This window comes from Pezoporus wallicus, unplaced genomic scaffold, assembly GCF_028554395.1.
Source record: "Pezoporus wallicus isolate ANWC-B61680 ecotype Strahan unplaced genomic scaffold, APGP_CSIRO_Pwel_v1 contig_4684, whole genome shotgun sequence".
NCBI classification, from domain to species: domain Eukaryota; kingdom Metazoa; phylum Chordata; class Aves; order Psittaciformes; family Psittacidae; genus Pezoporus; species Pezoporus wallicus.
In genome coordinates this window covers 1,071,100-1,098,292 of record NW_026637499.1, presented here as the reverse complement: position 1 = coordinate 1,098,292, position 27,193 = coordinate 1,071,100, and the positions used below count along the sequence as shown (strand labels likewise).

At 49.8% G+C, this 27,193-nt stretch overlaps 1 protein-coding gene across 3 annotated transcripts in view; it reads left to right on the top strand.

Annotated features, from left to right (window-relative positions):
* ASTN2 (astrotactin 2) overlaps nucleotides 1-27,193 on the top strand; it is a 330,328-nt gene that overhangs the window by 123,872 nt on the left and 179,263 nt on the right. For all 3 annotated transcript variants that reach the window (XM_057405885.1, XM_057405886.1, XM_057405887.1), the window contains 4 exons: nucleotides 9,866-10,033; nucleotides 20,992-21,076; nucleotides 21,243-21,317; nucleotides 22,191-22,328. In XM_057405885.1, the coding sequence (XP_057261868.1) occupies nucleotides 9,866-10,033; nucleotides 20,992-21,076; nucleotides 21,243-21,317; nucleotides 22,191-22,328 (466 nt within the window). The remainder of the gene's footprint in view (nucleotides 1-9,865; nucleotides 10,034-20,991; nucleotides 21,077-21,242; nucleotides 21,318-22,190; nucleotides 22,329-27,193) is intronic.

Below are 27,193 nucleotides of genomic sequence, written 5' to 3'. Positions count from 1 at the left end.
CAGGGCTGGTGCATTCACAGGAGTTGTTCCCATGCGGGAGAAGGGCGGCTGCCCTCTCAGTTCCTTATTGAAATGTGGTGTTTCAATAGCCAAGGAAAAATCCTCAAGCAGAGCAGGTACCAACACCTCTGTAGGGAAAGCCAAACAAAGGCAGAGGCTGAAAGAAATCCCTCTCCTAGCAGATGAAAACTCGTCTTTGAAGGGAACTTTAAATAGATGCCAGCAAGTTCCAGCGAGCCAGGAGCCAACGCCAGCTTGGGAAAAGGAGGGGTGAAGGGGGAAGCCCCATCAGATGCATCCAGCTTTCCCCTCTACAGCAAGCAATGGGGTTAGAGGAGGAAGCTCCTGAGCTCCCTGGAGTCCCAGCATGGGAAAGGGAAGGGGAAGGACTGGGACCAGAAGCCAACTGGCAGCAAAAGCTGGGGGGATATATTCCAAGCAGCAGTGTTAATGACCAGCCTGCATCTGTTGCCCTTATTTCTCTTCCTTGGTTCATTTTCTTCCTTTTGTTCATTTGATGGGGTCCCCCCCCAGCTCCTCTCCCCCTCTTAGCAATTACTGCCTGGCTTGTACAGCTGCTCAGCCTTCATGGGGTGGCCAAATCCAGGGAAGCCTGGCAGAAGCATCCCTGCTCTTTGTTGGTGGGGAAGGATGGGGACGTCCTGCCACTGAGAAATGGGCTGATGCCTCTAACCCTTCTCTTGGCATGCGATGGTTGAAACAACCTCTTCCTTCTGCTGCTCCAGAGCATCATGTTTAGGGACAGCCTCTGCCCGTGCTGAGCAGAAAGCATCACTCTGATTGCATTTATAGAAAGGTTGGTAGTGGCTTTTATGGGGATATGGAAATGCAAAGCATTATTTAGAGGACCCTTTAGTGCCAAAAAGGAGGAAGAAAAGAAAGAGAGCCCCTCCGTGTGAGCAATAAAACTCTTTATGTGAATATGTGAGGCACCGGGCTCTGTACATTCAATAGTTGGGGGTTTTTCTCCCCTTGTAAGTAATCATTCAAAAAGTAGAGCTACAGCAATGGGAGCGGCTTGCAGGGAAGGCAGGACTGTGGAAAGATGCCCCAGAGGCCTGAGCCTGGAGTATGTCCTTGCTTCACAACAGTTTGAAATATAGTGTCAATTAAAGCTTCCCATTTTTACAGCCTGCAAAGAGGTTATATATGGTGTGGGTGGATGTTTGGATCCGGATACTTTAGTGGGAGAGGGACGTGAGATCCTCTGGTGCATACTGAAGGAGGCAAGGCTACATTTAGCTAGGGGCTTGTAGGGCTTTGTTTTATAAGTGGAAATAAAGGGCATAAAGCAGGTTTCTGTCACTTCAAAGGCATCTCGGGGCATTCGTAGCCTCCTTCCCTCCTGCTGTGAGACGCGTGCTGGAGGAGATGTGGTTATCCCTGTCTGAACTGTGGGCTGGGTGGTGTATGCAGGTCAGGAGCACAGCGCAGCCCTCCTGCAGGCATGGATGGATTCCCATAGGATGCACACTGCCCTGCAAGCCATAGGGGAAGAAGGAAACCCCAGCCCCAGCCCATGCAAAGCCAGGAGGTGGAACTGCCACTCGTGACCATGCTTTGGGTTTGATGCAGGGTTGGAAGAAGCTTCTTTGTGTTTTGCTGTTTGCTTCTAAGCTGCGTGCGTCTGCATCTGCCCGGTGACGTTCTGCGGTTGTCACGCAGCTGATGGGTAATTGTTTCATCTGAAGATGATTTCCTACCTTCCCCCCACCACTGATCCCTCCAAGGCGCCGGTGGAATTGGATGCTGCTATTAGCAGCCTGTGTTAATTTCCCCCAAAGATTGCTGGAGCTCTGCAGCCTGCAATTGTTGGACTCGCAACAACTTCTCATTTTGGTTTTAATTAAATGTTGCTTTAAATTGTTTGCTTTTGACATTTCCTGCTCAATCTTCTGCAGCCCTCGGAGGTGACCAGGCATTAACTTGTGCCCTCAGGTGCTTGCCCGCGTGTGCTCAGCACGTGCCATAGAGAAATGAGCAGTGAGAGGTGGGAGCCTGCTGCTTCCCCATCCTGTTTTACAGCAAGATGAAGCTTGGGATGCTCTTTTTACATGTGGAATACCCCAGAAGGATGGAGAAAGGGATCTGATCTCAAAGGCATCCAAGCTTTCAGAGGGATGCTGCCGTTGCAGTCCCCTACATTCTCCAGTCGGTCCTAACCCGTTTTGGAATCAGCAGAGGGAATTGGCTGGATTTTTCTTGTGCTGTTTCTTCCCCATGGAGTCATTCTACTGCTCTATGGAGACTGGATCAGGGCTTTGGCAGAAGCAATGCCTTCCTCTCGCAGCCTTGGTGCCAGGTCTGCCTGCCCTGGGCCCTGCATGTTTCTGGAGGCCGTGTCTGGGGGCAGCTTTACAAATTGCCTTTAATTCCATCAGCTCTTAACCACCGGGTCACCTCCGTGTCTGCATTACAGCTCCCTCCTGTTCCTGCGCCCGTTTGGCTGGGTGAGGAAATGTGAGCAAATGACTGCAGCGTTACCAGACATGAACTCTAAATATTAACATCAATTTATGAACTGTATCAGCACGGATCAAAGGGATTCCAAGATGGTTTTACAGCGTGAACGCTCTTTGCATGAGGAACTAATAAGATTCTGGAGACTGAAGTACATCGTGTTTTTATCGCGCTTTTGACAGGCTTGTGAACCTGCATCCATTCTCCCCTGTGCCGCAAGTGTGCTGGGCTGCTGGGGCAGCTTCACTTTGCCTCTTCCTTTCTCCTTTGCAGGATTCATCAAAGCCAAGCCAGGGGGATTCAGACTGGTATTTGGAAGGTGTCAGCAGGGGCTGGTTCAAAGCCAGGAGTTCCTGCATCCTGAGAGAGGCAGGATGCACCCATTACAAGGGAGGTGGCATCTCCCAGTGCCTGCTCACCTACCAACACCATTTATCCTCTAATTTGGGAGGGATGGTGAGTGAAGACTGCAGTAAGGCATGTCCTTAACCAACTAACCTGCTTCCTTTCATATATGGAGAGATACAAACATTGACTCATGCATCCACAGGATGAGACCCTGCTTGCTTGCAGCATGGTGGTCGGTGAGTCCTGGGATCCTGGCTTAGGCCACACTTGCTTTTGAACCAGAATTCATGGGATACCTGCAGCAACAGTGATGCAGCAGTGCAGGGAGTTTTTTTGGAGGTTGCATAGCCAGGAACATGCTACTTCATCATTCTTCCAACAAGTACCGTTGCTGATGTGCAATCTCTCGGTGAGTGGTGATAGCTTGCCTCAGTCCCATGGCATAATAACCTTGCACGTGATGCCTCTTGGTTGTTTTCTGCCATCCTGGGAGGATGTTTAGTCTTGGTGCTGGCTGAAAAATCTCCGTTCATGCACACTTTGTGCTTTTTAAACCTTATCATAGCTCATCCGTCATATACTTCGTGATATGATTTGATTTAGGCTGGATTTCCTCAAGCTGTTGTCCAATATCTGGAGAGCATCACTGAGGAAGAGCCGCAGGCTGGAGCGTGGGAGTTGGGAGATACGGAGCATTAAGGAGAAGCTTTTCTTTAGGAGTCTAATTTCTGTCTCAGCCATTGCTGGCCCAGATGCCTACTGATGATAGAGATGTGCTGTTACCAGCACCCGCACAATGGTATTGCCTACTAACACCATGGGAGATGTCACTGCAGAGTAAGCTTGGCCACAAGGTCAGGGTGTGAAGATGCCCCTTGGGTTTGGGAGAAGTTGGCAAAGTCTTCACCCACTGTATGAGGTTAAACATGGGCATTGCCTGTCAGAAGCTCAGTCCTGGTGAAATCGGGACTGAGTGCCAAGAAACCCCGAAGAAACCGTCTGTCAGAATGATCAAGAAAGTGCAATTTAACACTTAAAATGTAACCCTGCTCCTCCCACAGGAAAGATGCTTCTACTCACAGCTGTAATTACATGCAGATCTGTATCACTAATTTGCTTCTGCTTTGCCAGAGTGAAAAAGCTCTGGCAGGATTGACAGTGCTTCTAAGGGATGGGGGTCTGTGGGTTTGAGCCAAAAATCAGTGGTTGGGGAGCATTGGTATAGGCAGCCCAGGCTCTGGAAGTAGTTTGTGTGCTGAAGGTACATCCTTGAGTCAAGGATGTAAACTGTGTGCCTTTTGGCTGATGGGAGAGTAAATGAAAGATGTGCCTATAGGCTTTTGTGGGTTTTAAAAGTGGCTATCATAACTTTCTGGTTAGGCATTTCATCTTGTTCAAGAGAGAAACCGTTCAAAAAGGAAGATGAAGTGGATAGCTTGGATTTTAACCCAGGGTGAAACTGTCCCTGGATTCAAATTAGAATATGGAATTACGAGTTTGACTTTGAAGGATCAGCCTTCCAGTACCTAAAGGGGCTACAGGAAATCTGAAGAGAGGCTTTTTACAAGTGTAGGGGCAGGACAAGAGGAATGGCTTTAACCTGCCAGAGGGAGATTGAGATGAGCTCTTAGGCAGAAGCTCTTCCCTGTGAGGGTGCTATGTAAAGGGTGTTTATGTAAAGGGCGAGTGTCAGGATGATGGAGCTAGGTGTTTTTCAGTGATGCCCAGTGCTAGGACAAGGGGCAATGGGTGTAAACTGGAGCACAGGAGGTTCCATGGGAACATCAGGAAAAATTTCTTTACTGTGAGTGACAGATCACTGGAACAGGTTGCCCAGGGGGGTTGTGGAGTCTCCTACGTTGGAGATATTCAAGGCCCACCTGGACAAGTTCCTGTGTGATGTACTCTAGGTTACCCTGCTCTTGCAGGAGGGTTGGACTAGATGATCTTTTGAGGTCCTTTCCAACCCTTAGGATTCTGTCATTCTGTGCTGAGGCGCTGGCACAGGGTGCCCAGAGAAGCTGTGGCTGCCCCATCCCTGGCAGTGTTGAAGGCCAGGTTGGACACAGGGGCTTGGAGCAAGCTGCTCTGGTGGAAGGGGTCCCTGCCTGTACCAGGGGTTGGAACTGGATGAGCTTTAACGTCCCTTCCTGCTCAAACCAGGCTGGGATTCTGTGACTGCCTACCCTATTAGTCTGTGGATGCAATCCTGCACCAAGCCTGGTTTGCTTCCTTGGGTCGGTGTGTGTGTCCTGGGCATCCAACATCTATCAGGTTCTCCTGCATTGCCTGAAAGACATTTAAGACCAGGGCAGGAGAGAGCTGATCAATCCAAAGAGCTGATAAGGGAGGAGTTGTCTCTTTGGGAAATATTCTTTCAAGTTTAACAAGGAAAATAAGAAAGGTCTCCAAAGAAATCAAACAGAGTTGTTCTTTGTACCTATAGGGCAGAGCAAGGGGGTAATCCTTCCTCTAGTGTTTAAAGAAAATATCTGTGACAGGATTATAATTGTGTGATGGTAGAGGGAAGGGTACATTAATAGCAACATGTAGTATGACCTCCCATAGCTTCCCAGCACAAAATACTAATATTAGATGAAAAGGAATTTTGTTGGCCAAGAAACAGTGAATGGACCAAAGACAAAAAGAGCAGAGGGAGGAAGAAATAGAAAGTCTTAAAAGCCTCATATTTTGATCTTTTTTTCTTGAAAAGAAAGAAAAACCAAACCCTCCTGGCTTCCTTTTGGGTGCTTTGTTCTTTCCCCTTGTTCGCTATCTCTTCTGAGCTGTTTTATCCTGTTGTGTTCTGGAAAATGATTTTTGAAATGTCAAAAACTTCGAGCCTCTTTTGTCAAGGCTTAAGCAGTTCCACTGAACTTTGAAGGAGACCCCAGCATGAGAGACATGAACTTTTGATGCTGCCATAACTGATCTGGCTTTGATCAGTGTTGAAGGAAGGGGGGAAAGGGGGAAACACACGCATACATAAACCCAAACAAATCAATCCCCCGAGGTGCTGGTAGACCTTATGGGGCCGGGAGGCAGTTGTGGAGCTGTGAACTGATGTTCTTCGTGGTGTGGTGATGCTGCTCTATGGTGTAAAGCCAACACTGCTTGAGGGATGTGTCTTACAATGAGGGTTTCGGGAGGTGGTGGTTATGGATGGAGAGCTGCTGTTTTGGTGTTGTATTCCCTTGTTTGGTTGATGGTTGCTTTACACTGAGACCATGTCTCTGTTTAAGGGGGATTTCACTGAGCTTTTGAGTGGGAAGCTCAAAACTTGTCTCTTGGCACACATCATCGAGGTGATGGGGTTGGCAGCAGAGGACAGCAGGGTGGACAGTCTCTCTGGGTGTCTTCAGAGAGTGGATCTGCTGGCTGTGGAGATTGTTTGGTGGGGTCTGAGGTCCTTGAGGTGGGTTTTCAGAGGGTGGTATGGAGCCACGTCTACCCTGGCTGTGTGAGTGCCTTTGAGATCCCCATCACCCCCTTCCCTCCTCTTGATTTCATTGACAGACTGTATGTTGGTGAAAACAAACCTGGCTGGTATTCCTGACAAGCTAAAGACATTTGAAACGGCTCTAGCTTGGAAAATGTTTGTTCTTGGTAGTTTCTAAAAGGATTTGATACTCAGCCTGCCCTTTCTGAGCTTTTCAAGATGTTTTTCATGGTGAATTTTGAAAACTGTTTTCTGCTTTTAGAGTCTCTGAAAATAAAGAAGAAAAATTGTGTGAAAAAGCTTTGAAATCTTCCAAATTCGAGCTTTCAAAATATTTGTAAAACACCTTTTCCTGTTATTTTTCCTTTTTTTTCCCCAGGCAAGCAATAAGGGGACAGGGTTGGGATGTTTGTTTGTATTTTCAATGGGAGCAAAGGTGATGAGAGTGTCTGTGTACATCTCTTAATCTTACCCAGCTGCGCTGCAGCACTCGGCTTCAGACAGGAGAAGGTTCCTTGCTGGAAGTTGTCCCCTTTCTCCTCCTAGGAAGGAGGGAAAGTGTTTATAATTGACCAAAACCTTCAATTTCCTCAGGTTTGGGGTTTATCCTTATACTGGAGTAGAAAAGCTTCCGTTTTACAATGAACTTAGAGTCACAGAATCACAGAATGGTTTGGGTTGGAAAGGACCTGAAGCTCATCCAGTTCCAATCCCCTGCCATGGGCAGGGATGCTTCACACTAGACCATGTTGCCCAAGGCTCTGTCCAACCTGGCCTTGAACACTGCCAGGGATGGGGCAGCCACAGCTTCTCTGGGCACCCTGTGCCAGCGCCTCAGCCCCCTCACAGTAAAGAACTTCTTCCTTATATCTAACCTGAACTTCCCCTGTTTCAGTCTGAACCCATCAACCCTTGTCCTATCACTACAGTCCCTGATAAAGAGTCCCTCTCCAGCATCCTTGTAGCCCCTTCAGAACTTGGATTGAGGGATTTTGGATTCAAACATTTTCACTGCTGCTTTTGTTTTAGATTTTTAAACTTTCAGTATTGAGGATGATTCCTCAATCAGACACATTAAAATGAAAATAATCTTGAAAATACGAGGACTTTTCTTCTTAAGTTTTACTTTCATTATATTTGGGAAGGTTTTTTCTACAGAATATGACAAAGCTTGATCAATTTGGAGGTAATTTCAGGCTTCCCAAATCTGTGTTTTTTCCATGGACACCAAACCTCTGCTGAACGGGAAGTTACAAGCTCCTGTCCGGGTGTCACATTTTGGTGTGGATTTAGGAGGTACTTCCATAAATACATAGTTGTTGGGTTAGGGTTTCTTTTTAATACTCAGCAACAAACAGGGTATTCCAAAGGAAATGAAGATTTGGCAGCAGGGCTGTGAATGGACTTCCTCCTGCTGAGGACCTTAGCATGTGGGGACGGATGGTCATTGCCCACCCCAGCCAGGGGTCCTGCCCTTTGCATAGTCTATCCCCTCCAAGATGCTCTGCTAGCTGAAGTCACCTTCATCTTGATGAACACTAACACTGTGACTATTTTATGTCTGAATTGCTTCTATTGCTTTCAGGCTGGCTGTATTTCAGCTAGAAGTGGGGTTCATTAAGTAGGGATTTAATCTAGAGCTATTGCTTTAGCTCTTCAGTCTTTGGGTGCAGAGGGAGTTGTCTGTAGCTGAGCCTCAAAATGTGCTTACGTGATTCCCAAGCCTCGCTCTTTATTAGGGATCTACAAAAATAAGGAAGAAAGGAAGATTGACAGCTTACTGCATAGCCACGTACACATAAATAGTAAACACTCCCAATGGGTTCACGCTGCATTTCTGTTTGGTAAAACAAACCAGCAACACTTTAGCATTGGTATTTCAAGCTGCCTTTAAATATTCATGGCAAAGAATGATAATTAGAGGGAAAATGATGTGGTTCTAAGGTACTTCTCAGTGTTCAGTGTCTCCATGCTTTCCACTGCTGGTGTGGAGTTTGCCCAGCAATTTACTGCTGTTGTGTGTCTGATTGAGATGTATCCTGCAGCCTTGGTGATGCAGGCTCCTGCCTTGCTGGGTCTCCAGAGCAGCTGGATCTAGGAAGTCTAATTTCCATTTGCTTGAACAGTCAATAGCTTGGCAGCCTCCATCAGCTTTGAGTGTGGAGATGTGGCTGTGAACGTGTTTATGGTGTATAAACAGTGTAAGTGTAGAAGACTTGCATTCATGTGAAATTAGAACTCAGATTTGCGTGGTGCTGAGATCTTGGGATGCTTGAAAATGGGGTTGCTCACTGGGATGCTTGAGTTCAGGCTCTGCTTATTTTATACTTCGTATGGTGCACGTTGATGTTTAGAAGAACTTGCTAAAGCACCAGTGATTCTCTTCAGAAGGAAATTAGGAGGTTGTGTTCAGGCAGGATCATGTAGGGTGGTTGCTGCTGTGGGTTTTTATCCTGCTTTCTTAATGTCTTGGCTTTCATTGAGCTAAGATCTTATGTGATGCTTAGCAAAATGATGTCCCAGTCCTTTACTAAGTGACAAGCCTTAAGGTTTCATGAAAATATGCCTTGGATCTATGGACTTGCTATCCTTGGATAATCGCTAAGAAGGATTTGAGTCTTCATATAGTGGTTGCAAATTTTACCCACGTTTGCAAGTCCTAGCACTTATTGGAAGGGTGGCTGTGGGCTCCTGGGCTATCTGGTGCTTCCCCTTGCCCCCTCCTCTTTGAAGGCTTCTTCTGCCCTGTTTTGAAAGGCTTTTACCCTGGTAACTTTTGCAAAACACCACTTAATGGCAGAGGTTTTTTTGCTCCCCTCTGATCTGTGCGGCCCTATTACGGAGGCTGTCTTATAATCAATGTAATTGAAGATCAGAGTTAATGAGGACCTCTGTGCCTGCAAAATCCCCCAAGCGATGCTAGGCCTCAGATGTTAGATAAGGAAATGATTGGGCTGAACTGAAAATCTATTTGGCTAATTAGATGATGCATATTCCCAGATGCCAGTGGGGAAAAAGAATGTTTCACAAAATAAACGTGATTTTGGAAGAAAGCGCTTTTGGCAGGAATTCATTTCTGCCTCTTGGGAATGTCTCTGATACGAGACCACTCATATAAGAAGTTCTGTGTTGGGTCAATTCCCTCACCTCGACTATGGAAGTGAAGTGGGAATAGCCCATGTGGCCACTGCCCATTCGCACCCTGAGCCATGCATCTTCATGGACACCACCTGCATGAGCTGTGGATGAGATGCTTCAATCTTATGGATCATATTAGTCACATTGGCCCTGCAGAGATTTTGGACTCAAATCCAGTGCCTCGTGATGCTGCGTATTGTAAGGGTCGGGGAGAAGAGTGTCCCAGCTGGTGGACCATTTGCTGGGGCACATTCATATGGAGAGGAATGGTCAAACAAAGTTCTTCGGGTCCGAGTGTTGGTGAACTTGGTATTATTTTGCTAATCTTGACATCAGAGCAGCCTTTGAAGAGTTGAGTGCTCTGCTATTGGGCCAAAATGCATGTTTGGTGGGGTTTGTTTGTTTTGGGCTATTTTAGCTTCTTACACTCACCTAACACGCTTCTTTCCCACCTTCCAGGCAGCAGCTTCGTTGTGAGCGAGGGGAGCTACTTGGACATCTCCGACTGGCTTAATCCAGCCAAGCTGTCCCTGTACTATCAGATCAATGCCACTTCCCCCTGGGTGAGAGACCTCTGTGGCCAGAGGACCACCGATGCCTGTGAGCAGCTGTGTGACCAGGAGACAGGTAAGGGAGGCTGGGGAAGAGTGAAGACCCTGGGAAGCTTGGAGGTGTGAGGGAGAAGGTTTATCTCTGGGTACTTCGACACCTATTCGGTTCACCTCTTCAGCTTGGTGTTGGACATGGAGGTCCAAGAAGTACCAGCAGGGTCACCCAGTGGTGAGCCCCATTAGCAAGGTGTAAAGGAGATGGGCACAAGGACGGGGATTTGAAATGGTGGAGCTGTCACCTCTTTGGTGTGGCAGCAGCAGACACGTGGGGTTAATCTGTGTGTAAGTTGTGCTGTTTGCTGTCCAGTTTGGACACCCTACTCACGAGCTTGCCCCATCCCCATCCCTTTGCTTTTTTGACCATTCCACTGCAGAGCACCACATTTTCCATTAGTGCTCCTGTCTGATGGTCACCTCGGTTGAATCTCTTCAGCTCTTCCTCGTGGAGTTGGGAAGTTGCCATCTTTCCTCATCTATAAATGACCTTTTTGCTGAGCATATTCTGCTTGCAGCCAGCCCTGCTGGGATTCTGAGATATGGGGCTGGGCAGAGGAGAAGTGTGACCATTCCTTCTGCTCTACATGCTCCTGCATGACAAATAGGGGTCCTGGCACCTGCACCGAGCTGGGCACATAGTAAACAGCAAACATGCAACTAGTGAATGAGGGCAGGGGTTTTGCATGACTGGAAATAAGTATATGTGACCCCATCCAGTGGCTGGCCATTGAGAGGTGATGTCTCAGCTGGAATGGGTGACAGGACCTCACATGGGTGTTTTCACTGTGTGTTTGTGGGGCAAACTCATGGCTGCAAATAGGGATGTTGATTTCTGGTTTTGCCAGCGGGTTTGGAGGGGGATGGCTCACAGCAATGACTTCTTCTGAGCCTCCCACTGCTGTTCATAGCATCTTGAGGGGAAGAAATCCTTCATGAACACACCACAGGCTGACAGAGGGGACCCTGTTCTCATCCCTGCCTGCTCTGCTGAGGTGCAAATACTGAACACGGTCACATAAATGTTTTCTTGCTCACGAGTGTTCTCTTAGTACTCCTGTTCCTCAAGGCTTGTCTGCATGGAGGCACTGCTGCAGCAGGATGATTACTTGGGATGAATTTCCCATGTAGATGAGCCCTGGGCATCACCTACAGTCCCAATGAGGGCTGGGAGGTGACAGCAGCCACCCCGGCAGATGGAGTCGGAGCAGGAGGAGGCTTTTCTCATCCAGATGTCACAGAGCAGAAGGGTTGTTTCAGGCAATGGCGAAACACAGCCACCTCAGTGGGAGAGGGAGGATGTGCTCCGCTCTCCCTCCATTCAGAGGAGGAGGAGAGAAAAAGCTCTGCCTGCAGCAGAAATGCATGGAGCCAGACCATGACTTCCCCTTTGGAAGAGCCCCCCCCCCCCCCACCTCGGTATGGAGCAGGGCTGCTTTAATGCTCACATGGCCTCTGCTGTGAGGAACGGCTGTTTCCCCACGCCATCCCAGCTGCTGCTCCCCCTCCATCCCCAGCTCACAGGAGCAGCTTGTCGCTCTCACTGGATGCCCCATGCTTGAGCGGGATGTGTCAGATCTCATTTGTAGGAAAGGCAGCGATGCTCCTTAGCCTGGGATGTGCTCTGCTCTGCACCGTGCCAGCTGCTCTACAGCTCCTATTCTTGGTTCCCATCCTCCCTGCTTACCCATGGTGGGAGCCAAGGACAAAGCAGCCTTCATCTGAACCTTCAGGTTCCTCGCCTGAAATCTCGATCGGCTTCTTTCCCTTCTCTCCAGCCTGGGAGTTTGCATGGGGATAAAGGAAAATCTTTCACCTGTCAGTTGGATCCACAGGGATAGAGCAGGACTGGCCAATGGGACTGTTGATTTTCAGAGCCTAAATCTGAGACCCCTCTTAAGAGGTCCAAACTTCACAAGAGCTGAGCAACCACCCACTGAAAAGGATGCCTTTGGAAGTGCCTTTTGACACCCTATCCCAGGACATAGCCCCAAGCACACACTTACAGTCATCACCATTGACCAACCTTTAGCTGGTGAGGAGTTCCCATGCCAGGTGGGGCAGGCTGTAACTCCATGGTACACTGCATGTATACTCAGATTTCTTTTTATGAATGTCATTCTGTTTTTAAGGGTGATTTATTTTTATCACCACGAGAGAGTCAGGCCTGTGGTTTTACTGTGGGACATAAATCCTGCCTGAATTTCAACCTTTTCAGGTCAGGGATTTTCATCATCTCCATGAGCATCCCAAGCGATGAGGGCTGAGGGTTTCCCCTGCCCTCTGTCCTCTCAGGCTGGGTGAAGCGTCCATGAGGACTGGGGTTTGTCCTGTCTGGAGGATAAAAGCCTTGAAGGTTTCTCCTGTGGAGAGCAGCACAGCCAGGTTTGAGGTCCTCCAGTATATTTATTGCATAACTCCATGGTTGTGTGGATGCAATCTTGTCCCAAAGCCCCCTTGCTCCAAGGTATAATCAGACCTCTGTGGGCAGCACTCAACATCAGTGGCATTGCCACAGGCTCCTGGCACATGTTTAAGGACCTCCAGGTCACGTATGCTCTGTCTGCTGAGTCTTACCCTCCTTTTGGGTTGGGGTTTTAGATGAGATCTGTCTGTACAACGTGCTTACTCATGACTCCAGCCACCAAGCACTCCTTCACTATGAGTAATAATCCGCTGTGAAAGCGGAGGCTCTGAAACGCTAGGAAATGCCAAAATACATTTTGCTTGCCTGACCTTAATTTGCCTTCCCTTGTGTCTTCACCGTGTGACTCACTCTTTAATTAAATGATTGCTGTTCCCCCCCCCCCCCCCCCCCCCCCAACAGATTTCAAACCCTCTTTGCAAAGCACCAGCTCGTCAGAGCTTGTCAGAGGGAGCACCAACATCTGCACGTGAGCAAAATAACATCTTCCTCCTTCCCCCCCTGCCTTAGAAACAGGCAAGCTGGTTGATCAGGCATGGCTGACTGTAGATACAGGTGTCAATGGATGCTGCCGAAGGTCTCCCCCCTGCAGATGCAACACAGTGGCCATGCCCCATCCGCCACATCAGATGGGGCAGGTGCCTCGCCAGGGTAGGGATGTGGTCCTTGTGGTCCCCAGGATGGGATCCAAATCTCCCCATCCTCTTGGCAGGTGCTTGGAATGAGAACAGGGAAAGGTTTGTCATCTTCTGAGACTTGCCATCAACTCTCTTCGCTCTCTACATTTTGGACAGATGTGGAGCACATTGGCAGTGCCACCACTCATACCATGCACTGAGATACCTCTTGTGTGAGATTCAGGAGTGCTTTTTCCCTGGCCTCCATTCCCAGCACCGGTAACATTGATGAGAGCATCTGTTTCCAGCAGCATATGCAAATCCTGATTTGTGAGCACAATTACCTGCTTTGTATGCACAAAACCGATTCACTTGCACATTCTGTGGGCATTGCTTAAGAGACCTGCTGGAGAATCGGTCCCTTGGGGCCAAGTGCTGGAAGAAACAGCCTCTGATTCTGTGCTGTCAGGCTTGCTGGAGCAGTGGCATAAATGAGATGGATGGCACCTTGATTAGCAGGTGCAAATGGGTGGGATTTTTTTCTTCTCCATCTATAAATCAGGCATTTTGCCATCAAAATCCTCTCCTTTGCATCCACAATGAATAGCACCCCCAAAGCAATAGGCACCGGCTTGTAAGGACCAAAGGAGATGTGGTAAGGAAGGGTCTTTCTGGAAAGTGGCAGGAGGAAACAGAAAAGGTTTCCATCATCTTCCAAATGGAAGTTTGTCACCAGAGCTGCAGGTGGTGCTCATGGGCAGGTAGGATGGAGGTCTTATGGGCAGGACACAGATGAAAGTCCCCTTTAAACAGAGCCATTCTTTAAAGGTAACCAGTTAAGAGGATTCAGAGGTGGCAGTGCTGAGCAGGTAAATCAGGAGATGACCCATCTTGGTGAGGGTGTATTTGTGTTGATGAAAACAGCCATTTCCTCCTATAGTTCAATTTAATATCAGGAGGTTTTTGTGCACATCAAGTAATATTTGTTTGTTCTTGTGCACTTCTGCTATTTTCGCTGTTGGAGGACCTGACCGTCTTTATTGACTTTAGACTTTTCTAAGATGAGCTTCTGTCTCTCTAAGGTATGGAGTTTAATAACTTGGTCAAAACCCATGTAATATACGATTTCTCTTCATGTGGTGGCACAGCTTGCCTCGTGCACCAAGCAGGGCAGGAGGCAGCTAACTCCCAAGTTAATTTAGCTTTGGGCTGAAGTGTTATACATAAACAGCAATCAAAATGCATGCCTTGGAGGGGGCTGAGTTAAGGTTATCAGTGCTGTCTTTACACTCTCATTTTCTGCCATTAGAGTGTTTAATCCTGCAGTTGCTAATGTTCTTGTAATGGCATTTCTGTGCCTATCTGAAGACCACGGAGGGGAGGGAAGAGGAATGAGTTGTGTTTTACAGAGCTGGTCCTGGGCCCATCTCTATGGCTTGACCCATCCCACCAGTGCTGCAGGAGGTGGCTTCGCACTGCCATGGTCAGCTGTGGGGCAGTGTTCAACCCAGAAGATGACAGCCGTGGCACGTTGGGCCACCCTTGGGACCTCTTGCTGAATCCTTGCATCAGCCATGCATGTGTGCCCAGGGAGATCTTCCTTAGTGGTGTGGTGTAGGAGCTGAGCAGATGATAAATGAGAGTATAATCCATGCAGAGCATAAACCTAGGCACAGTCCTTGGAAGCTAAGCTTGCACTTAGGTGTTATGATGGATCTGGGTGAAGAGGGCGACTTGCAGAAGAGGGAGAGGATGGATAACTGTCACATTAACTCCAGGTGTTCCCTGTGGTGGGTCAGCTGAGTAGAAGCCGCCTTCCATGTCTTGTTGCTTGAGAGCTAAAGTGCTTTGGCAGACATTTCTCATCAGTAGGAAGCAGAGACTCTGCTTTGGAAAGTGTCACCCCTAAAGGCCAAGGACTGCAGGCAGCAAGGGCAGGAGGAGAAGCTTTGTTGGAGGAGCCATGGCCCTGGGTAGGGGCCAGTCCTGACTGAAGGAGCAGCTCTCTGAAGATGCTTCACTTGGTCATTGAAGTTGGGAATTCGATGAACTATTAAGACTCTTGTTCATCTTTGCCTGTGTTTAATTGCCTCCTTATGTCCTTCTGAACAGGGGTCCTTGCTCTCCCATACCACAGTGGCACAGCAAACTCCTTAGGAAGGGTTTTGTTGTGGGGTTTTCAACTTTCCTCTCCTCCAGACCTCTGTTGATGGAAACCCTGGTGCCAACCCTTGTGCAGATGTGTCTTGTCCTATCCCTGGTGATCTCAGCCTTGTCATTGTGCTGCTGGGAGCTGCTCCTCCCAGGGGATCAGCACCAAGGCCCCCACTGGCTCAGGTGCTGGAGCATGAGATGCTTCACCCACAGCCCAGCAGATACCTGGATGTTTTAATGTTCTTTATACAGATTTTAAGCAGAGAAACTCCTGTCTGGGGGAGGACTTGGTGGCTGAGATCTCTTGTATGGCTCTTGGGGTTTGCTTATCCCTTGTAGGGTGATCATCCCTCAGGAGGAGGGTTGGCAACAAGGAGAGGTGCTGCTCTGGGGGGCCCGTGGCACCTTCCCATGGGTTGTCACAGATCTGGATGCAGCCAGATCTACCTGCATAGGACTTGCTGTAGGTGGGGAAGGAGATGGGCCAAGGCAGCATTGCATGTAGTTTGGAGACGAGGACCACTGGACCATACCATGCCCTGGTGGGAACCCTACAGCCTCCTTTTGCACTGAGGCTCCAGGATGAGGAAGAACAGCCTGCGTGAGATGCCCATGGGGTCACAGCATGGGCTTTATGTGGCTGAAGGACATGAGGTTGGATTCACCCGCATCAGACTGTTGGTGGATGCTGGATGAAGAGGCAGTTTCTCCTCCAGGAGCTCAGGAACCTTTTGCAAAGGATAAATCAATGCAGGGCTTCCTCTGGATGCAGACAAGACCCTGAGGCCTTGACAGCTTCGTTATGGGAGGTTGGTGGTCATGGCTGTTGGAGGGATGGGGTGATTTGTATTGATCTGTTGGTGGCTTTTGTCACACAGCCGGTGCTCAGGGCATTGCCACCACCCTGGGAGAGACACAGCACAGATATACAGTGTCCTGTGTGGTGGCAGGAGACAGTCCATGAGGCCAGCATGGGAGCATCCATGTCCTCTCTGCCCTCATGGGGACTCCAGGGCAGTGGTGACAGGGGACATGGTCCTTGCCAAGCATCAAGCTGGTGGCCAGGACAGCAGCACCTGGGCAGGAGACACCGTTTGAAGCAGCCTTTGCTGCCCTGGTGAGGGGATTCAGACCATGCAGCTTGAGCTGCTGACTGGGGGGAAGCTTTTCATGCCTGCAGCAGGGAAGGAGGAGGGACTCTCCAGTGCTCCCAGCTCGGAGCAGGCTGGTAACCCTGGAGATGGCTCCGCACTCACCCAGAAGAGAGGGGCTTTGTGCTGCAGCCCCTCTGTGAACACTGATGCAGTCAGGGCTGTGCTCAACGGCTGCCTCTGTTCACTGAAAAACGCCTGGCGCTGGCTTGCTGCCTCTGCAGACCCTTGTTCCTCCCGTGCTGTGGTGTGCGGAGGGAGGAGAAGCAAGAGGTGGTGTTGGGATATGGATGGGATGGGGGCTCTGCAGGGAGGACAACCCAGCTGGGCTGCAGAGCCAAAGGTGGCAGGGATGTGATGCTGCAGCTTGCTGGCAAAGGGATTGCTCTGCTGGGACTGGTGTGTCCCCTGGCTTCTGTGTGTGTCCATAGACGAGGGGACCCAAAAGCTGGGCCGAGGCTGAGCATCACTTCAGGTGGGAGAGGCAGGTGTGATTGCGTACATGCAGTGCTTCTACAGGTCTAAAGGTGTGTGTCTGTAGCCCTGCAGCCCCTGGATTTGGCCCCACGATGGTGCCTTTGTGGCCAGGACATGGCCCTGGCACAGCAGAGCATCCTTCTGGAATGAGGGTGAATGCAGAGATGCTGCTGTGGAGGAGGGAATCACGGATGCTGCTGGTGCTAGCAGTAGTAAGACATAGGTTTGCTCCATCACTGCTAAAGCCCCTCTGACTCCTTAAATAAAAATGCCAATGGCAGCTTCACTGGGAACACAGGGGCCCTGGGAGCATCCTGCTGGGAGGGTGGATTAGGGGGATATTGCAGGGATCTTATCACGAGGGATCATCTCTGCCCTAACGAGGATAACAGGGTTAGCCTGGTTGTTCATCCCACAGCCCTGAGCATAGGGATAGCCAAGGTGCAGCAGGAGACCCTGTCAGGAGCATGGGGCAGTGGGTGACATGGAAGGATGGTTCAGCTTAGACATAACAAAAAAGAGAGCTAAAGCCTCGAGCTGTGCTGGTCAGGAGGCAGCAGGAGCTGAAGGGCTCTGTTCCTCCGCACTGTTGGCTTTGCACCATGGTTGTGCCACTGGGGGTGATGGCTCGTATGTGTTAGATTGCTTCCTTCAGGCAGGAGAGAGCCTCAGCATGGACCAGCCTTGAGCTGTGGATGCTGATGATGCTAATAGTCAGTACAAGAAGCCCTTTGTTCAGAAACACAGGAAGCTCATGTCCACAGGCAGAAACCAGGTCGACCTGTCCTTAGCTTGCCCGGTTCCTCCAGGTGAGGCTCTGGATCCTTCTCACCTTCTCAGCTAAGGGCAAGAATGATGCCTGCAACACAGTGGGGCCAAAGCTTCTGCCCATGCAGCATCCTGTCACCTTGCATCGCATGGCACCTATCTCTGCATGGCACTTTGAGCTGAGCTGCCAGTAGTCTCTTCCACCATGCTCCGTGGGGATGAAGGCACAGCAGGGGTGAGGGTGCAGGTGAGGTGTGCCTGCCTTGTTTGGGGATGTGTCCTGCTGCTTCAGACAAGGGTTCAGTCTCCTCGAGCAGAAACTGGCACGGAGGCTCCATGTTACCTGTCCTTCTTGGTCTAGTGGAAGGTGTCCCGGCCCATGACAGGGGGTTGGAGCTGGATGAGCTTTAAGGTCCCTTCCAACCCTCACCATCTGTGGTTCTGTGATTAGTGACAGCAGCATGGTCTGTGCTGAGATTTGGTGTAAGGTGAGGGGAGCAGGGGAGGATGGAGAGCAATGCTGTGGATGCTGCTGCCTTCTCATGGCCTCAGCTCTCCCCTCATCCTTCCATGTACCTGCACTTGTCACATGAATAACACATCCTCTGAGCCTCTCTCTAGAGCTTTGGTGTTGTATTTCCTGCTTTATGCATCTTCACTATGTAACAGCAGAGGTGTTGCCTCCCTCCCAGTGCTTTTCTTAATAACACATTGAAGTATAACATGGGACCTCCAGGGCTGAGCACCGGGACCTGCTCTCACTTAAACTGAGCCAGCAGTGATCCCGTCTTTTGGATTATCCAACCCAATTTATGTGTTATGAATGCAAAGCAAGAGGAAGGACCACACACGCCTGTGTACTGTGGGCAGGGTGTGGGTTGGTGGCTGCACAAATAGGATGCTTGTCACTGCAGCGTGTAGGTCCTCCCCCAGTAGCTGAACACTGCACAGAGGCATGTGCAGGACCTGTGGAAACTGCATCCAGTTGTCAGACTTGGTTACTTGAGTCTGTTTTGGTATTAAGCTCAGGTTGAATCCTAACTTAGCCTGAGCAATGCTGAGCGGATAACGGCACCCATGTTGGAAGTACGCGGGATTTAGTAGCTGTGAACAAAGGTGCTGTTGTTTTGGCTTTGGGGGTTTTGGTTTCTTTTAGCATCTGCTCTTTAGAAAATATGCTTACCCTAGAGAGGCGTTAGAGGTATGGGAACCCCTTTTCCTCTCACTTCAAATGGCTTTGTAAGGCATTTCTTTGTCCATGGGGATAAGCTTTGCTGGCTCAGCATCACATCCAGGGAGGATGGGGACTGAAAGTAACCAAGTAGCTCAGGAGGCCAAAGAAGGAGGGTGGATGCTGCTGCAGAGAGTGCAAAAGCTCATGAAAACCTGTAAGAGCACAGCAGGCTCTGCTGAGGTACTTTGGAAACCCCACTGATTGCCTGCTCTGGGTTCTAGGTACAGAAATAGATCCTAAACCATCTGTCCTGAAGAGATGGAGCCCCAGCTCCTCAACAGACTGCAGCGCTCATCTGATCCCGTGTTGGGAGCCTTGCTGTCGAGCTCCTAAACCCTGCCAAAGGGGTGCCTATCTCCTTGGAAAAGCTGTGGAAAGCTGGTTCCGAGCCCTCCTGGTGAGGGGCTGGTACCCGTGCTCTGAATGGCGTTCCCTAGTGTCCCACCTCTCAGTGTGCACCCAGCTGGTGCCACTGTTCGCCCTCTCGAAATCAACCTCCCCCTAAAGCCTCAAGCAGCAGCAGAGGCTGTTGAAACTCCGGGATTGGAGTCGATACAATCAATATTTCTGCAGGTTGATGGAGCTGCTCTTCCCAACACCAAACTGATGGAGCGGTGAGCAAACAGCCGGACAAAATCAACCCTCCCGCACCATGGGAATGGGATTCACCACCAGCACCTCCAGTTATTGGGCAGCTGGGCTTTTTGGGGCCAACCCCTCTCATGTTTTCCCCTTCCTTGCTGTAATCTCTGTTGCATCAGCTGAGCACAAGCCGGTGCCCCAAGACTCCGGCTTTGCTTCGCAAGCACTTTGGGACGTCTCTCGTTTGCAGAGCACATATTTGTTATGCAATGAGCACCAGGAATTAATGATCCACAGCAGGCCTGGGGAAACTTGCGTGGTAAGCACCCAAGGAAAAAAATAACTTCCCTGGCTTTAAAGCCACTGATGGAGCCATTAGAACCCGTGTTTTCCTGCAGCGAGGCCGCCCCAGCCCCCAGGCACTGCTGAGCCAGAGCAGGGCGAGTGCCACCATCCCTCTCCCAACCCCTTCCCTTCAGAGGAGCAATGTTCCTGCCGCTCCCGTTATGAATCATGAGGTTAGCAGCTTTTGACAGATCATAAATCAGTGCTTCGAAGTCGCTGGGACAAATCCCAGGACATTTAATCTTTAATATTAGACAGTGTTTAAGGCAGTGAATATTTCATGAAGGTGCTGTTGCATTTTAGCACATCATTAGCTGTCTCTTCCCCCACTCCCCCTTTCTTTTCTTCTTTTGCTGCCTCCCCATTTCCAGGCGTCTCTTCCTTAAAAATCTCAGCAGTTGAACCCCTCTCGCTCCCTCCTGACAGTAAAGCTCTTTACTGTAATCTCTGCGAGGCATTTTAAGAACTTGCTGAGGATCCTGATGAGCACACAGGTACCTGCCAGTCTGCATTACCACTGTGATGGGGGTACCCCACTCATCCTCTGCAGGTCCCCGTCACTGCTGCTGGTGTTTACTGCTCAGCCTGCTGCGCCATCAGGCAGGATGGAGAGAGGAGGAGAAGGGGGGGAAAACACCAGCAGCAGCTTGTAACAGAAACTCCACGTGCAAATCCAATTAATCTTTTGATTTTGCTGTTTCTTGCTCCGGGTTATGTATTTCTATGGAACATGGAATCAATTTGGGGCAAGCACGATGCGGTTTCTGGTGCAGGAAATGTCTTTTCTTGCTGTCAACAGGGTGTAACAGGGTGAGACAGCACTCAGAGAGCGGTGGGAAGTGGGACCGAGAGCCCCTTAGCTGTGGGATGGGGGCATGGTGTGAGTGCTGCCCATGGAGGATGGAGGTTGAAGGGTTCTGCATCTTCCTGTGGGAGTCTGGGCTACAGGAGACCCTCTTGTGCTGTCCTGGTGTGAGGTGGCAGGAGCAGAGCTGGGAAGTGGATGTGGCCAGGATGGGTTGGGGGCATCCCTGTCTCCAGAAGAGCAGCAGTTTCTTGAAGCTTTCCACATCTCATCTCCTTCTCAGCATCTCCTGGAGGTTTCAGAAGAGACTAGAGTGCTCCAGGTCCATGGCAATGACCAGGAATGGCTGTGAACAAGGAGAGATGGGCAGGTTGCTGATGTACCTCTGGGGCAGAGAGGTCTCATCTTCTCTTTTCTTGCAGGAGAGTGCAGCTGCCATGAAGGTTATGCCCCAGACCCCGTCCATCGCCACTTGTGTGTGCGCAGCGACTGGGGACACAGCGAAGGGTGAGTGGAGATAGGATGCTGTGTTCCCTCTGTCCTGGCTCCCATGCTGGTGAGGAGCCCAGTTCTCCTCCCCACCATCACTGGCACCAAAGACCCAGGACCGGGCTGTGCTGCTTCCCTTGCCAAGTGATGTGCCACAGCTGATCTTTCCCTCTCTGCTTTCCAGGCCATGGCCATACACGACGCTGGAGCGAGGATACGACCTGGTCACAGGAGAGCAGGCGCCAGAGAAGATACTCAGGTGAGTCAAAGGAGGGTTCAGCTTGGTTCAAGCTCTCCTCTCGAGAGGAGAGCCAGTGAGGACATCCCAGTAGATGCTGCTTCTTGATCACTCCTGGCCCTGTCTTGTAATGCTGGCTGGGGGACACAAGTGTCGTTTGCCTTTTACCAGAAGGATGTGTCCATATTCTACAGACAGAGAAGGGTTTCCCTCTCATCCCCATAGCCAGACACAGCAACAGCAAGGACAATGTGCACAGAAAGTCCCATTGTACTGAAATGAAGAGCTTGACCACTCCCATATTCTCCCTGTCCCATCTTTAGCTGTTCACAGAATCATAGAATCCCAGCCTGGTTTGGGTTGAAGGGACCTTAAAGCTCCTCCAGCTCCAACCCCTGCCATGGGCAGGGACACCTTCCACTAGAGCAGCTTGCTCCAAGCCCCTGTGTCCAACCTGGCCTTGAACACTGCCAGGGATGTGGCAGCCACAGCTTCTCTGGGCACCCTGTGCCAGCGCCTCAGCACCCTCACAGGGAAGAATTAGCTCTAAACCAGCCTCTCTGCCTTAATTCTAATCTAAATCTCCTCTCTTCTAGCTTACAGCCATTCCCTCTTGTCCTGTCCCTGCAGGCCCTTGTCCAAAGCCCCTCTCCAGGTTTCTTGTAGCCCTGTTAGGCACTGAAGCTGCTCTAAGGTCTCCCTGGGCCCTTCTCTTCTCCAGGCTGAACCAACCCAGGTCTCTCAGCCTGGCTCATTTGTCTTTCAGGACAAGACCAAATGACTAACACCATGGTGCCACTGCTGCTGTGACTTCCAAGTGGTCTGATGCAGAAGAGTGGCCACTGTTTGCTGTGGACACTTTGTTCCTATATGACACGTTTGTCCTTATTCCAGGTCCACCTATAGTTTGGGTCAAGGCCTGTGGCTGCCTGTCAGTAAGAGCTTCGTGGTGCCCCCCGTGGAGCTTTCCATCAATCCTCTCGCCAGCTGCAAGACAGATGTTCTGGTGACAGAAGATCCAGCAGATGTCAGGTAGGAAGCCGATTTCCTCCTTTTCCTCACGCTTGAGTGCCTACACTGCTCTCTAAATTGTTATTGAGGATGCAGCAATTTCCATGATGATAAGTCTGATTAATTTTGTTCCAATAAGAAATGATGTGATAGCTCTCCAGGCTCTTTTGGTCCTGATGGGTCTAGGTTAGGCCTGTGTATGCAGCTCTGAAGCCTGCCAATCCAGGCAGGTAGATTGGTATGAACCTTTGGCAGGGCGGTTTTGAAGTGACTTGAATCTGATGTCAGATTGGATAGCTTAAATTGATGCATTTAGCAGTATGGAGGTGCTCATCTTTCAGAAACTGATACGTATGTCACATCTATCCAAGTCTTAGGTGTCTGCTGTGGTGCTTGTGAAGAGCCAAGGTCAGAGGACTACACAGATTCAATTCCTGTTATTTAGTGTGTATATCCCTCTCCCTCATTAAATGGAGGATGTGACTGTTGGGTGCCAGGGAGAACCTGTGTTTCCCCCCTTCACTTCCTTCCTTCTCTCTGCCTTCTCCCATTGACTTAAGACACAATTTCCAGACCTGCAAACCCTTGTCTGTGTTATGAATCATCTCCCTGGGTGTCCCAGGATCCTTATGTCCCTCAGCCCTTTCTGTCTTTTCCCAGAGCGATGTCCCATTCTGTCCCATCATCTTGGCAGGGCTACGATTGGAGCAAGTGCCTACAAAAGCTATGGCAGAGCCAGGGCTGGCATCCAAGAGGTCCTCACTTCCAAGCGTGTTTCTGTGGCCCATTAGTGCTGTAGAAGGAGACTGATGGTCCATACCTATCACAGTTTGGCTCTCTTCAGAGTGTTGTTTTTCCTGTCTGTGGAAAACTATTGCTTTCCATATGAGAAGGTGATGGGTCCCGTTGCTTTATGCTAACATTTTCCAAGCCAAAATGCCAGGAGAACATTATTTCTTTCTTGCCTCCTCACATCTTCATTTAGAGTAGCAAAAGTAGAGGCTGGGAAGCTTGCTTTCTGCTCCAGCACGGTGATTGTGTCTTAGCACTGATCCTTGTGTCTCGATTGGGATGGATGAATGCCAGGCAGAGGAGGGATGTTTCTGGCATGGAGGCTGTTGCCTGCTCCCTTCATAAATGGAATCTGAGCTGAGAATTCCAGGTATAAATATTGGAGTGACCCAGGTAGAATAAGGGAGGCAAGTTCACGGCTCTTGTATCTTACATACAGGGGGTGCTGAATTATTAAAACCTTAATAAATGTAATACTAAATATTTGATGTTGAATTATGGAAGGGTTCACAGATACAGTGAAAACTGAAAAGCAATCTATTATTTCTGCATTAGAAATTAAACGACTTCTCAAGCAGGGATCAGGCTGTAAGCCTGGGGTCCGAGCACTCTAGGATGAGTGGAAATCAGGGTGGTACTGCCTGTTGAGGTCCCCTGCAGGTGCTGAGCAGGGATGCTGCTGTGTTTGGTGCTCATAGGCATGGTGTTGGCTTGTGTCTGTTGTGCTTTCACACAACGAGAAAGGTACTTTTAGAGCTGTTTGTCTTGCACCCTCTTCACTTTGTCCCCTCTGGACTGAGACAACCCTTGGTAGCTTCTCAAGGGACTATTAATATAGAAGTTTTGGTGGTTCAGATGTCCAGATGTCAGACCTACCACTGGAGATGAACACGTGCTGTCTATTATGTAGGTGTCCAAACACAGCCATCCCTCTGCATGGGAGGACCTATTCCCAGGGCCGTCCCATTATCTGCCTTTCCATGCTGGCAGCTTCTGTAGCACTTGAGCTCTAACACATCCCCGTGTCAAGGGGCAGATATTGGGCTGCATTACACCAGCTTCAACACGGCCTCATCTCACCACCTCCAGTGCCCTGTTTGCTGTCCTGTGATGATGCAATGGCAGCTCAGTCCTGTACTCCTTCTGTGTCTCTAACAGCAAGCTTGCTGCATGCCTCCAGACCTTTCATTAGTCTGACACCTCTTGGCACCGGGGTCACTTGTCTTGATGAGTTTAATGGAGGGAAATTGCAGCGAGGCTGGTTTGGAGAAAACAAGTGATGAAGTCTTTACAGCTCAGGGGGTTAAAGGTTCAAACGTGGACTTGTGTTTTTATGGAGGTGCTTGATGCTGTGGAAGAGCAGGTGGGGCTCTGCCTTTCAGCAGCTCTCTGGAGAAACGCTAGCTCCAACGCTGCTTCCCTGGAGGGATGCTGTTCTCCATGATGCTGTTCTGTGTGTGTTTCACTGCTGAGCAGTGCAATGACATGTACCAGTGCTGTACTGGATGGGAACGAAGGGTCCATGCCTCCTCCTGCTGCAGCCAAGTAGAGAAACTTCCTGTAGACAGGAGACAAAAGGCCTACTGCAAACATCCCGTCAGGGATGCTCCTGCATGTGCTGGGGCTTGAGTGAGATGGGGCTTTGCATGCAGAACTTGGTGATGGAGGTTTTAGGGCTGTGCATCATAAATTAAGCATGAGTGTGCTTAGAGTCAATGAAAGTTGGATGTATAATTGATCAGTAGCCATAGAGAGCATCTCCTCCTCGACCCCGGACTCTGGTTTTCCATACGATGATCACATCAGTGACACATCTGGGATCATGGCAGCTACACTCATGGCGATGTCTTTGTTCATAGGATGTTGGCCAGCAGAGCTGAAGGGCTCTCCCCATGCTGGGGAGCCTCTGGTTTGGGCTGGAGGTCAGGTCCCAGGCTGGGCAGCTTGTCTCAGCTGCACATCACCTGCCAGGACAAGAAATACCTCCAATTCCCACCTTTTCTTGCTTGTTTTCCAGATCCCTCTTTGTTTCCCATTCCTTATTGCTCCTTCCTTCTCCCTTACCTGTATTTCTCCCATAACGTGGTGGTAAACACAGTAATCCATATATTTTTTAAACAAATTGCTGTTGTGTTTAATCCTTCCCGCTGGCCTTCCCTGGACTCTTTGCCACCTCTTTGGCCCTTTAGGAGGTACCACTTGTCCTGCGGGACTAGGAATCACTATAATTGTGGCAGTTTATGCTGTTCAGCTCATAAGGAGAGCCTGCACCCCTGGGTCCCACCACTGCCAGAACTGAGCATCCCTGCGGGGGATAGTAAAAGCATCCCTGCAGGGAGATAATAGGAACATCCCTGCAGGGGGTAGTGAAAGCATCCCTGCAGGGGGTAATAGAAGCATCCCTCCAAGGGATAACAGAAGCATCCCTTTGGGCAGAGCTGGCTGCTGGGAGCTGAGAGAAGAGATAACCTGGGGAGCAGAGAGTGACTAGCAAATGCCTGTGGTCCTGGTTCATGGTGCCACCTTCTCTGCAGAAGAAGTTGCTAATTCCTGGTGAGCAGCTATAAATCAGGCACGAGCCTCAGCTGCTGCCTGACATGACATACAGCTCTATCGTTATGGCAACCATAGAAACAAATAAAAGCCTTGCCTTTGCTTGACAAGGCTTTGAGATGTCCTGATGGAGAGAAAAGTGTTCAGCGGCAGAATGAATTCTCTTGAACTCGCTGTCGATTCATCTTCGTTTTGCTCCCAAGTGAGCCCCTTTGCTCTCGGAATTCTTTGCCCAAGTACAATCGACTGGGTTTTTTATGGGGTTTTATATTTGTTTATTTCATTTCCAGGTCTCTCAGTGGCAGAGCTGTGTGTCCATACGCATCCTGTCTCGTGTTGAAGATGCATTCTGTGTCTGTATGCATCCTGTCTCCTGTCGAGAACAGGAGCTGGGCTTCTGCTCCTTGCCTGTGGCTTTCCCTGGCTCGGCCATGCCGTGTCTTCCAGGGGTTTGCAGTGCTGTTTTGCAGTGATTTGGGTACTTGTGATTGACTGGTGAGTGTTGAGAATGGTGGTGTGAGGCTGCCTGGTAGTGAAGGAGGATGAAAAGTGAGGTGGATGAGAAAGGTGAATGGAATCTGGGCCAGGAGAGGAGAAGCAGCTTTGCTGTGGCCACACTGCAGCAGCAGCAGCAGCAGAGCTCATCTGCCCTGCACTTTATCTGCAGGAGTGCAGGAGAATGGATGCTGCTGCAGGGGAGCATAACTGAGGCTCAGGAGTTGGGCTGGGCTGGTCCCCAGGGGCACCTTGCTGGTGGGGACACACATTGCCCACTCCTCTTGACATTCAGTGCAGGAGATGCTGTGGGAACTTGGTCTTTTTTCCCCCTTTTTCTTTGGACCAGATGAGGCTGTGATTTCTGGATGCTCAATGCAGGAGGAAGCCCCTTTCTTGGGCTGTTCCTCAGTGGGTTGCTTGCCTGCACTTGCTGCTTTGGTGCCAATAAAGTGCCTGTGAGCGGAGGCAGTCGGTGATGAATGGATGGCTTCAAAGATGAAGCAAATTGATCGTTGCATCACCAGGCACAACTTACTCATTTCTGAGTAATTCATTACCTTGGACATCACAGAGACATCCCCATGGGTAACATCCCTGCTGCTCTGGCGTGGGCTTCTTAGCACCCTAACATGCTATCGTCTAGCAAAATGTGGTGGAAAAGCAGCTTGCAGTGCTTACAGTGGGATAAAGGCAGCCTTTGGCCTTATCCTCTGGAGGGTAAGGACAGAGGCTTTACATAGAAGCAGCCATCAGCCCCTGCTCTACATCTGTCAACTTAGCATCATCCTGGCTGCTTATTGGGATTTTTCCTGCTCCCTGCATCCCACTTTGATTTATGAGAGTGGGTGAGAAGCATCAGGTACATCTCACTTGGCTGTGAGGTGACTAAATGGAGACAGAATCTTGCAGCAGCCGCCGAAGGGTGTGAGCAGTAGAATGAGAGGAATTACGTGAGTGATGTGATGGGGAAATAGGGGTGGAAAGGAAATCTTGAGCTGAAATCACCCAGGGAGTATCTAAGGCAGGTCAGAATTGAAATGCAG